At 47.4% G+C, this 12,402-nt stretch overlaps 1 protein-coding gene across 1 annotated transcript in view; it reads right to left on the bottom strand.

The window, feature by feature from the left end:
- Positions 1-12,402, bottom strand: part of LCP2 (lymphocyte cytosolic protein 2) — a 54,940-nt gene that overhangs the window by 39,389 nt on the left and 3,149 nt on the right. The window contains exons 2-3 of the mRNA XM_025867048.2: positions 10,463-10,525; positions 5,060-5,106 (exon numbers count right to left, since the gene is read on the bottom strand). Coding sequence (XP_025722833.1) covers positions 5,060-5,106; positions 10,463-10,525 — 110 coding nt within the window. The remainder of the gene's footprint in view (positions 1-5,059; positions 5,107-10,462; positions 10,526-12,402) is intronic.

Raw genomic sequence — 12,402 nt, 5'->3', positions numbered from 1 at the left:
GGAGGAGGAGGAGATGGCCTCCTTTTCAGTGGTTCCTTGTGCTTTACCAAGAGCAAGTGGAGGTCCCCTTTGCATTTCGAAATCAACTTTGCTGGTCACAGAAGTAAGAAGGAAAGTATAAAAAGAAAGGCAGGCAGAAAGGAGGGCAGGGAGGGAGGAGGGAGAAGGCCAGGGCAGAAGGAAACAGAGCAGGAGAGGAAGTGCCAGAGCCCATAGAGCACAGGAAGAATCGGTTCCTCCAGGAGCCATCTCTTTATTGGCTCCGTTGTTGCCTGTGTTCCTGCCTGTTCAGGGGCTTACAGTATAAACACATTTCTCACCAGACCTCCCACAGTAAGAGCTTTAGAGAGCTTTCCTTCTTCCCCTCTTCCAGGCCCTCCCACGCAGGGGGAGGCTTGCTCCCTTGACTAGGATTTCAGAGGGCAGGCTGCTCCCTCCCAGGACGACAGGCTCCCAGGTCCAGAAGAGGCGAAGTCTGTTTGCTGAGCTCGGCACCTCCAGCTCTCCGCCCACCTCACCGCCCACCTGTCCTCAGTCCGCATCTCTGCTGCCCCGTGGGCACCCGGCACACATTCTCACTCTGGCTCCGGCTCTTGCTCTGCATTTCTTCCTTTATTTTATTTTACTTATCTTATTTTTTTAGGTTTCATTGAAATTCTAGTTAGTTCACATATAGTGCGTGCTTAGTTTCAGGGGTAGGGGTCAGTGATTCTTCATTTGCATACAACACCCAGTGCTCATTACACCACATGCCCTCCCCTACGCCCCTCACCCAGTGACCCCACCCCTCTCTTCCCCTCCCTTCCAGCAACCCTCAGGTTGTTCCCTAGAGTTAAGTCTCTTATGGTTTGTTTCCCTCTCTGTTTTCATCTTATTTTATTTTTCCTCCCCCACCTCTATGTTCACCAGTTTTGTTTCTTAAATTCCACCTATGAGTGAGATCATATGATAATTGTCTTTGTCTGATTGACTTATTTCACTTAACATAATACCCTCTAGTTCCATCCACGTCATTGCAAATGGATTCCATCCTTCTTTAAAGGAACACAGGGCTCCACGCCTACAGGTCAGCCTCCTTGAACCAAGAGCCAGACCTCTGGAAGTTCTGTCCTTGTCACATGAGAAGCCAGGTGTGGGTCTTGGGACCCAGGGAGGTGCCTTTCACTGTCATCTCAGGTCTCAGGGCAGAACCACCTGTGGGAGGGCCTAGCGTGGTCTCCCCGCTTCTCAGCCTTGTACCCCCCTATGATTTTACACGTAGTATTTTACTTGTGCTTCACAATTATTTTGTGGTACACAGATCATTCCCATGTTTACCACCAAGGAAGCAAGGCACTAAGAGAGGGATTTGCCAAAGGCCACATGAGCATGTGTAATGTGGAGTGGAGCTGGAAAGTCAAGTTTTCCAGACTTGCTTTGGAGGAGAAGGAGTGGCCATCAGTTGAGAGGAGGCATTTCTCCTGTGGGGAACACTGGCTACCTGGACAGGGATCAGCCCATGGATGGGAGAGGAAGGAGCAGGGTGGAGACAGACCTGTCACTCTAGCAATTCCGTGGGGAGGCTGGGTCACCTTCTTTAAGTGGCCCAGGAATGGCCTGCTCACCTCTGGGTCCCTCCTTCGGTCCTTGCGTTCTCCTTCTTTCCCTGCTGTTTCTCAGGCAGGCTGACTCGCTATTAGGAGGCCTGCAGCTTCAGCAGGAGCATGGACAAGTAACCAGTTATTACTGCATTCCCTCTCTGATGGGATCTTCACTTTTCCTAGCCTAATTCCACTCTCGGTAAGGGGTAAAATGGGAACTCATGGTATAGACACATCCAACATCTATCTGTTGCCTACACCACCACCCCATCTCTCCCTTCTCCTTATTTTTTTTAAGTTACACTATGGATTTAAATATAAAACTCATCACATTTTTAAAATAAACTCCAAATCAGCATCAGCAGGCTTGAACATGTATTCTACCGATTTAGCCAGATAAGTCTCAGCTATACCATGGGTTTTAAGCCCGTCCCTCTAAAGGAGGCTGAGTTGTTTTATTTAAAAACTCTCCTCCAGTACAGTATTTGGGGTGTCCCTAGGAGGAACTGTCCGAGAGAGTACCTGTATCTGCAGACAAAGTCTTCCTCACCAGAATCTATCTTCTTACAAATCTGTTTAATAGAGGTTTTTTTTAAGCATGGGGGAAGAAAATCCCGATATTCAGAGGAGTGTAATCTTTTTTTGGTCTGCTGTACATAAACACAATTTCTTTCCCGTAGCCCCTTAGGGTAATGATTATGGCCAATGAACCTATGTACAAGGGAACAGAACAAATCAGTATTGAACACCTATCCGCATCAAGGACAGCATCAGGCAGCTCATATGGACTGCCTCCTTTAAAATCCAGCACTCCCCCATAGTTAGTTCTTTTCCCTTCTACGGATGAGGACACAGGCTCAGAGGGTTGATGAAACTTCCCCAAGGTCCCACGGCTGGTGGGAGGCAGGGCCCACTTTAGAACTTGGTTCTCTCTTGCTCCAAAGCCCATGCCTTTCTAGTTTTAAATCCACCCCCTTTGGCAGCACAGCATGATTAGGAAAAACTTAGAACTGTACTCACTGGGATTTTGCATAAAATAACAGGAACTGCTAACACTTGCTCAGTGTGTACTGTTATTTCCCCATTATTTCCTCTAACTTTCCTGCTGACTCTTGAGGTAGGTTCTGCTATTATCCTCATTTTACAGATGAGGAGTCTGAGGCTCAAGGAACCCAGGCAACTTGCCCACAGACTCACAGCTAGTGAATGGAAGAATTGGGTTTTAAGCACTCTGACCTCGGAGCTCGTACTTTCACTCACTAAGCTCTCCTGTCTGCCTGTTCATACCTAAAATTATAACCCCTAGAAGAGCGAGCCTCCACGGTCACCTTCTTTTATTTTACGGACTTGGGAAACTGAGAGTGGACAAGGGACTCATCCCAGGCACAGAGCTCTTAGTAAGTAGAGCTGGGATTGGTGCTTGTTATCCACATCTACCAAGAGGGTCGGTAACTCTTCGAGAGTCACCGAATCAGGGCAGCCTGGACCTTCCTTAGATGCCCCCCTCACTACTCCCCGTTCACCTTTGTGCTCCATGGGCAGCTTCCTAGCTTGTCTGGGGCACACATGTACACACTGGAGGGGGATTTTGTTTCCATTTTCAAATGGCTAAAGAAATGCCCCACCCCTACCGCACCCGCAACATGAGTGTTTACAATCCGCCTTCCACACTAACTAGCAACCACTTCTCACCCGCCTCCTTCTCCAGACACTCCAGTATAGCTCCAGACATCAAGTGAGCCCAGCCTTAAGGTAAAAAAGGATTTTCCGAGCTGAAAGTATCTTCCTTATCTCTTTCTTTCCACTGCTCTGGTTCAATGCCCTCTGCCCTGCGTGTTCAGGGCCACGGTCCCCACTGAGGCTCCTATCCCATGAGTGGGGTCATGTACCTCATCCCCTAGCTTCCTTCCCTCCCTTCAGCTGGGTCCTCGCCTGCCATCTTTTACATTGCCCTGGAGAAAGCCAAGACACCAGCTTTATCTCCCTGTTCTCCCTGTGGTCCTCACCTCCCCAACTCTCTTAGGCTCCTTAGGACAGCTCACAGAGCTTCTCATTCATGACCAGTTCTGCAGCCTCTTTGCTTGGTGTGCCCCTAGCTGCTCTGACCCATTTGCTGTTCAATTCCTGGTGCCTGGTGCCCATGCCTTTGCAATATAGTCCCCATTCCTAGAATATCAACCCATTCTTTATCTGACCATTCCTGGCATGTCAGGATCTCACTTAGCTTCCCTGCCACCCCAAAGTCTTCCCTGAATGCCATGGGGAAAGTGACTTTTGCTTTCCTACTCCCACGGAATGTGTACCTGCATGCGCCACAGCACTGTTATAATTGTTGAAGGATTGCTTTGTATAGCTGACCCTCCCACTAGAATGTGTGTCCTGAGGTGGGGATTCTGCCCCTTAACAAAGGCCTGACACATTATATCGGCATCTAGTAGCAGTTCATTAATGAAGTATTAGTACTGTATGGGAACCAAGAGATGCAAACCCAAATGCGCTCAAGACCAGGTACATATATATTACACAAATATATTTTATTACATGCTTATTATGTATATTAAGAATATATTACATAAAATCCGTATTTCTAGGGACTTTTGATAAGTTCAAAGACTGGACATCATTGGGTCCAAATGGACTGGAGCCAAGTAGTTGCACCTTTCTTGGGATGGAAACTATCATCCTGGTTTGCCAGTCTCTAGCACTCCCTAGTTTTTCACCAACAATGAAGTTTTGTGTTGATGACCTCTTTTCTCATTATACTTTACTATTATATTTCTTATAGTGGAGAAATATTTCTTCATACCCATAGTCTATCCAAAGGTGTTAAATGAAAGAGAAATTGAGAGGACTTCGTATTTTTCAACCTGACCCATTCTACACATTTGTATCACCCGCTTGGCTCCGGTAAGCATTTGAGTATGTGAGACCTTTACTAGAGCGGTGAAAATACACGACGCGAGGTGCACGATGCCTCTCATTTCAGCACCCACGTCAGACCTCGGTTGTGCATCACGGCCCCCCTTGCTCGCGATTCTTCTCAGGACGGTGCCCCTGACAGCCACAATGATGTCCACTGCCATTCTTCATCAAGTCCAACTCTGTCATTTTACTGAGCTGGAAACTGAGGTCAGGAAAGCTTAAGCAATCACTGATCTGGTGTGATGCCCTCAGGAAGCTGATCTCGTGACTCCATTCCCAAGTCGTCCCACTGGGAGAGAGGAAATGAAAACCCGGTCCCCAGTCGGGCTTGTCTTTGGCAAGAGCAGGCAACACACCAGCTGGGCTGAATCTGCTACTTCTTTTTCTCAACCTATCATGAAACTTCTCTTTCCCGTGCCCTGCCCTTGCCTCTCCCCTTCCTGTTGACTCTCCTAGTTCAAACCAACAGTCATAGATTAAGTGTCTCAGCGCTCCCTGGACTACTTCCCATCCCAGCCTCGTTCCCCAACATGCAAGGAATTGGGGGGAGTACTTACGGCACCCGGAGCTTAGGGAACTTCTGGATGTCATTTTCTGTCAGGTTCTGAAATTAAGACACACACGCGGGTTACAACCCACACAGGAAGGGTCCTGGCCCGGGTGAGGAGAGTGAGGTGTGAAATGGAGTAGTGGGGACTGCAGCAAACCGAAGAGCCCACCTCCCCCCACCTACCCAAAGTGACGGCTTCTAGATGTTGCATAAAACAACAGTGGGCCTGATGTGGCCAGATCTACTTTTTCAAAGGGAATCCCCAAATCTGGATTTTAGGTGACATCTCCTGAGTTCGAAGTATTGACAAATAATTTTATGATAAGCAAACAAACATGATGAGAGCTAAATTGTAGAACCAAACAAACTGTTTTGTGGGCTGAATTTGGTCACGCTGCAACCTCTTCCCTAGGCTCTTACCCCAGACTTCAGGGTCCCTCTCAGTCCTCATATGGAGAAACTGTGGGAAGCCAGCCTGGAGAAGGGTTCTGGGCCCTTATGCCACTATCACACCCCAAAGCCTCTCTCATCAGGGTTATTGGTAGCGTTCTCTAGATGTGGGGATACAATAAAGAGGCTTTCCTGAGGGAACAGAGAGGGGAGAGGAGAAAGAAACCGGTATCTGTGAAGAACTGACTCTGGGGGTCTGCCTTACTCACACCCTGATTAACCCTCATGTCAGTCCTGGGATTTAGGAATCACGAGTGTTCCCATTTTACAGGTGACAAAGCTGAGGCTCTGGGATGTTAAGGGAATTTCAGCTTGTAGGTGATATTGCTGGGGCTGGAGCCCAGCTCTGTGGCATCTGTGGTCAGTTTTCTTCCTGCAGACTTCCCTCTTCCCACATCTGATCCCTTTGAAGGACACGGTGACCCGTGCTGGAGGGGAAGAGGGTGGCAAAGGTAAGACAAGGAGGTGTCCCAGAGCAGGAGAGGCAGGGTGCCAATCACAGAAACAGAAAAGAGGGTGAACCCACTTTCCATGGAATGAATGCTGAGCCATGCAAAGGGATCCACCGACGTTCTAACCGAAGCTGGAAAACAGGTGGTTAGGGTGAAAGCTCTGTAGTCAGACAGGCTGGGTTGGGATCTTGGTTCATCCATTGAACAGCAGTCTGATTTGGGGCATACTCTTAAGCTCCCCGAGCCTCAGCTTCCTTATCTGTAAAATACTATTAAGGGCCACCTTTCAGGGGTTGTGAGCACTGAATGGGATGAAGTGGGTCGTGTGCTTGGCTCGGTGCTTGGCACACCCTCTGTGAATAATAAACCTTATGTGAATAATTTATTAATAATTAATAATTATTTTTATAATTATTAATAATTAATAATTATAATAATTAATTTATGTGAAAATAAATAATAATAAGCTGGGGTCTGGCTGTCTCTCAGAGGTTAGTTTTGCCTCTGCTCCTGCTCTGGGCTGGGAGCCGCCTGGCAGGTTGTTGGCTGCCCACGGGAAAGAGCTGGGCATGCTCCCCTTTGAGCCCAGCAGTGCAGGGGCTGGGGCATCTTAGCAATGAGTCCATTGGGCTCACCTGCCCCAGCTCTTGGGCGCAGTGTCTGACCCAGCCCCCTTAGCAGACCTGGCAGTAGGGTTGGGGCTGGAGTTTGCCCAGAGTCCTGAGACAATCAGGCTTTTGGTCAAGCTTCTTAACCTCTCTCTTTTTTATTTTTTATTTTTTTGAGATTTATATTTCGGGGGGGGTTGGTGGGGAGGGGCACAGGAAGAAGGAGAGAGAGGAGCCTGATATGGAGCTCAATCCCAGGTCCCTAAGATCATGACCCAAGTCAAAGTCAGATGCTTCACCGACTGAGCCACCCAGGCTCCCAGGAAGAGAGTCTTAAGTAGACGCCACGTTGAGCGCAGAGCCCAACACAGGGCTCAAGACCCTGAGATCATGACCTGAGTCAAAACCGAGAGTCGGACTGTGCCACCCAGGCGCCCCTCTCTTTTATTCTTTTCAATGTCTCTAAGCAGCAGCTTCGCCTTCCTCCAACACCAGCCCCTCTCAGGGATGTGCCAAGACTCATGTTCAGAGTGGCATGGTGAGTGCGGGCTACCTGGGGGCTGCCAGGCGGCTGGTGGCCGCATACGGGGTGGTTGGCGCCCGCCTTCTGTTTGGCCTAGTTGAGGATGTGGGCTGAGGGAATCGGAGCAGAAGTGTGAGAAGGTGGACTTGAGCATGGCTGGAGACACAGAGGAGCAGAATGTTAAGGAAGAGAAAGGCCTTTAGAACAGAGACAGGAACGGAGAGGAAAGACGAGAGACGTTTACAAGATTTTCAGAGAGTTCTGCCACATGATGTAACCCCTTTTCTACCTCCTTCTAAAACCTCCAGCCACTCTGGGTTACCCGCATGATCCTTTGTGCCTTTGCAGGAGCGCAATTAGGTGCTGAGTGTGTCCTCCTGATGGGCCCTGCCTGGGGAGGCGATGTACAGGCACTGCTGCCTGCCCACTCAGTACGTACTCCCCCTTGCTCCCTTTCTGCCTGGACCTGGATTTCATTTGGGACAGTAAATGTGCCATGTCCACAAACACTGAACACCCTACACTTCCCAGCAGATAGCGGAGGTCATGGGACTCAGTTGCGCCCAGTGAGATATAACCTGAAGTCTACTGGATGGAACTTCTGGAAAAGTTACTATTTACCTGAATAGGAGGGGAGGCATTCCCCATGCAATTTTGTGCCTTTTACTCTTTGCCCTGCCCCCTTCCTCCTGCCTGGAATATGGATGTGAGGTCTGGAGTTGGCATAGCCAACCTGCAGCCACTCGGACAAAAGCCATAGGCATTTTCCATAGACTAGATGGGTTGGGGGGGGCTGGGTTCCCGACGACTTCGTTCAGCAGCTCACCAGCCCCGCGTGCCTGCCCTAGATTCCTTATCACTTGAGAAAGATAAACCCCTGTTTGGTTAAGCCACTGTGGTCAGGTTTCTGTTAAAGGCAGCCACATGCCTTCCTAACTGACACAGTTCCAAACACTTTTTGTCTTCTCTTTCAACCTTCTGGAAGTATGGCAACCCCCTTCCCCACCAGATGAGGTTCTACTCTTCTCACTGGGAAACCAAAATAGGAGCAACACAGATACAAGGGACCTACTAGCTCCAACAACGAAAAGAGAGAGAGAAAGAGAGACAGAGAGACAGAGACAGAGACAGAGAGAATGTGGCCTTCCACTGCTGCTTTCAGGAGCAGAATGGTCCCCGATATTACAAAACCAGGAGTGATGGATGAGAAATTAGAGCTCTACCCAGAGCTCATGCTGTACCCAGAGTACCTGGGGTGGACGGTGGGTTTCAGCAGAAGCTGTCTTTAAACACCCCAGTTGTGGGGCCAGATACCGGGTTCTGCTCCCTGTTCTCCTGGTTCCTAGTGCCCTTCTTTCCATTTCCTCCTGCTCACACGATAAGTAGAATATGCGGCAGTCTCCAGGGACTGACAGGTCCTGGATACAGGAGCAGAGGAGACAGTGACTCTGATACCATCTCTCCACCATGGAAACAACACGGTCTTAGCACGCCCGAGCTTCACACAGGGAGTCTTGTGGGGACTGGAAGGGACTGTCACCCACTGATCCAACATGCTCTTGCTCAGAAGGAGAAGAGAGAGAGGCTCAGATAAGGCAAGTGCTTGCTCAAGGTGACCCCAGAGCATCAGGGCTGCAAGCAGGACCATCCTCAAAGAGGTCTTACTCCCGGTCCACTCAGCACCGATAAGTCTCGGATCTCAGTTCTCAGTGGTAAAGGCACAAGAAGGAAATATTTACATTTAGTACTAAGGTGCCAAGATCAACAGCAACAAAACGCCAGGTATTCCCTAGGCTCAAGGCTCAGTATGAAGAAATAACATCATTAAAAACTCATGCAGTGTTAAAGTAAATTAAGTGTGTGCTTTAGTCCGATGACTAGGCATGGGACTTAGAAAATTCACATCACGTCTCTGTACACATTTCCTCAGTTGCAAATGGGGCGGTTGGAGCCTTCCCAAAGATACTTTTTTTTGCCATAAAACAAGCTTCTGGAAGACAGAAATCACACCATAGTCATCTCTATATTCCTAGGATGTGGCATGGTCCTGTATGTAAAGGGAGCCCAGGAAAATGCTTGTGAGGTGAATGGATTGGTGAATTCATGCATGATTTAGGTGAAACAGTGAACACACATGTCTTACATGGCAAATGAAAGCAAAACTCAGACCAACAAGGGCACAGTTTGGCCTCAGCATGAAACTTAAGAGCTGCCTAGAAAGGGGCAGATGACTATGTGTGGTAGTGAGCGCACAATCCCTAAAAGAATTCAAGCAGATGTCAATGGCAGGGATGCAATATAGGAAATGGTTTGGAGTGCTGGGCAGAAAGCTAGAGCTCATAACCTCTCTGGCCCCTTCTAACCCTAAAGTCTTATGGCTGCTGACCTCACTGCTGCTAACCATGCCTTGCAGGAAAACAAAACTTACCTTGCCCCCCTCACTCCCAATCCAGATTGGGAGCATCTACCCATGAGACTTTTGAAGTCTTGTTCCCACTTCTTTTGAAGGGCAAGGAAGCATGAGATGGGAAGGGGGTAGACTGGTACAGCAGGGGTCTGTCTCGCCCATAGGCAAAGGTGACATTTCAGGGGAAATGCTCAGACCACCTCCCAGCCACTTTCCACCTCTCAAAGCTCCAGGTATTCCCTAGGCTCAAGGCTTAGTATGAAGAAATAACAATGTTAAAAGCTGATGCAGTGTTAAAGTAAATTAAGTGTGTGCTTTAGTCCAATGACTAGGTATGGTCTCTCAAAGCGGCATCTCTTTCCATTCAAGGGCTTAGTCCTTCACGTACGACTGCCTCTTAGTATTATATTAAAGCTCTTTGCAATATAATGGAGTAAAGAGAGTCCTATCACATGTGTTTAATTGGCAAAAAACTGTGGATTTGGTAGAGAGAAAGAGGGATGTAATGAATAATGAGGGTGATTTCACACTTTATTCCATTCAGTGAGTATGTACTACAGAATGAGAGATGGGGAAAAAAGAATCTTCTGTTCTCCCAAATGGTCTTTTTTCCCCTTAGGCTTCTCAAAGTATGGATGGCATTTGAAAAGATTTTCAAGGTGTGTGTGTGTGTGTGTGTGTGTGTGTGTGTGTGAACTGTACTTGGATTCCTCCTTACACTTTGACTTTAGAATGTACCTTGGTATCAGTGAAAGACCTGGGAGGTATCCTGAATAGCAGGATCCTGAGAGGTGATGACAGCAGGAGCCATATAAAACCTCAGAAGATGGCAAAGGGCTGTGTGGGGATTCTGAAGACAGGCATTGACCCTGAGTGTCCCCAGGAACAGGGTAGACCAGTTGGGTCCACCAGGATTGGTTAATGTGTGGAACAGCTTTGGTCTTAATGTGTCAAACTGGCCAGCACTTACCAAAAACCGCTGCCCATCGATGTGATGCTTTTTCACTGCCTTCTCACAGTCCCTGTAATTCAGCTGCAAAGGGGAGGAGAAGGTGCTGTCAGTGGCGGGCAGGTGCAAGCCATTAGCTCCCCTCACTTGCCTGCCCCAGAAGCTTAGCAATTTGTGGTACTTGTGGCTAGCCAGACCCCAACCCCCCTTCCCCCCACTGTAACAGACGGGCCCCATCCCTACCTCAGCTCTGCTTTCACTTGTCCCTTGGGACTCTCTGAAATGGAGAAATTGCCTCCGTCTAAGGTTTTGGGGCCAACCTCTACAAAAAGAGAGTACCTTCAAGGCTACAAAGTCTGGCCACATGCTTCTCAGGCACACAGAGAAGAGGTGAGAAAAAGAAAATCAATAGCAACCATTGTGTCACCACCAAAAGTCAACCTTGGAGAACATTCGATGTGTTTCCTATAGTGCTTTATTCTGAGCACATCTCTAAACATAATGGAGGTTATCACTCAGGATAAGATATTTAATCTTATTCTAACTTTTTCTCTTAAAATTACCTTAAAATGATAATATAGGCACTGCCTCATGTTATCACAAACTTACTCTAAACATTGTTTTCTTTAATTACTCCCTTATTGCTGCTATTCCAATAGTGGTAATAGAAACTGTTGATAATTACTGAGTGCTTGCTGTCTGGCAGGCGCTCTTCAGTGTATTTTAACCAATCTTAAGTCTTTAATCTTCCCATCTTCCAGAGAGAGTCAAAAGTGCAGAAGTTTAAGTAACTTGCACGAGGTCCATGGGTAGCAGGTGACAGAGGTGACAATCGGGCTTCAGAACAAGGCTTTAATGTTCTCCTTTTTGTTAGTAACAGGGTAACTTATAGTAAGTAAAGTGAACAAATGTAAGTATACCTTAATACACCATCCAGATCAAAATATAGAAAGAACATCACGGATATCCTTCTGCACACAGTTTTTTTTGCTCTATTTAAGATAAATTAAGCTGGATTCTCAGAATAAGTTATAAGATCAACAAGAATGATCTTGGTTGTTTTCCCAAAGAGTCACATCAATTGACAATCGTATCACTTTTCTGTTTCACCTTATTTTCAACAGCCTAAGAACTTGCATTTGAAATATCTCCAAATGTGATACTTTGGGCTGGAGTATTTAAGGTGAAATATTTGTCCTGGAGAATCTTTGGTTCTCATCACAAGTGTCAGGCTCACAATTTGTGGCAGCCTTCTTTTGGAGGCAAATCATGGTCTTTTTTTTTTTAATGGTCAATCAATGTAAAAAGTGAATATAATTGTTGTAGTCTCTTGGCTTGAAAGGGTGGGATAAATGTTAGAAAGCTCAGAAAAAGCTGATTTCGAGGTCAGTGTGAAACATGAGCAACATCTGAGGCACCATGAGCATCGTTTCTATTTCCATGCAATGGGGTAGAAGTAGTTCTTGGACTATCCAACTGACTTTAATTCATCATTCACTGTCATCATTGTCAGATAAAGCTCTGATTTTGCAGATTGCTGACTTTGACTCTACATAGACAGATAGCCCCGTGGACTGGGGCCTCTCTAGAAGTTTGATTCTGATCATAATACCTGGGCCTGGGGGCTAGAATCTGTATTTTTAGCAAGCACATAGAGGATTCTATGAGCACCCAGCTTTGGTAGGCAGTGGTCTAGAGCAGGTACCTGGTATTCTAGTTGGGACAACTGAGGCCCAGAGAAGGGAAGGGATTGGCCTAAGGTCACACAGTGGGTTGGGAGCATAGCGGGGATTAGAAATGGCTCTGACCCAGTGCCTCGCCATGGCACAGCCGGGGATGCTTCTCCCTCTTCCCCTCATCCTGCTCTCTCTCTCTCTCTCAAATAAATAAAGAAAATCTAAGAAGAAAGAAAGAAAAAGAAAGAGAGGAAGGAAGGAAGGAGAAAGAAAGAAAGAAAGAAA

Source organism: Callorhinus ursinus, unplaced genomic scaffold, assembly GCF_003265705.2.
Source record: "Callorhinus ursinus isolate GAN/ISIS: 27379988/994484 unplaced genomic scaffold, GSC_fseal_2.0 scaffold3, whole genome shotgun sequence".
NCBI lineage: Eukaryota > Metazoa > Chordata > Mammalia > Carnivora > Otariidae > Callorhinus > Callorhinus ursinus.
This window is presented reverse-complemented; position numbering and strand designations above follow the sequence as displayed.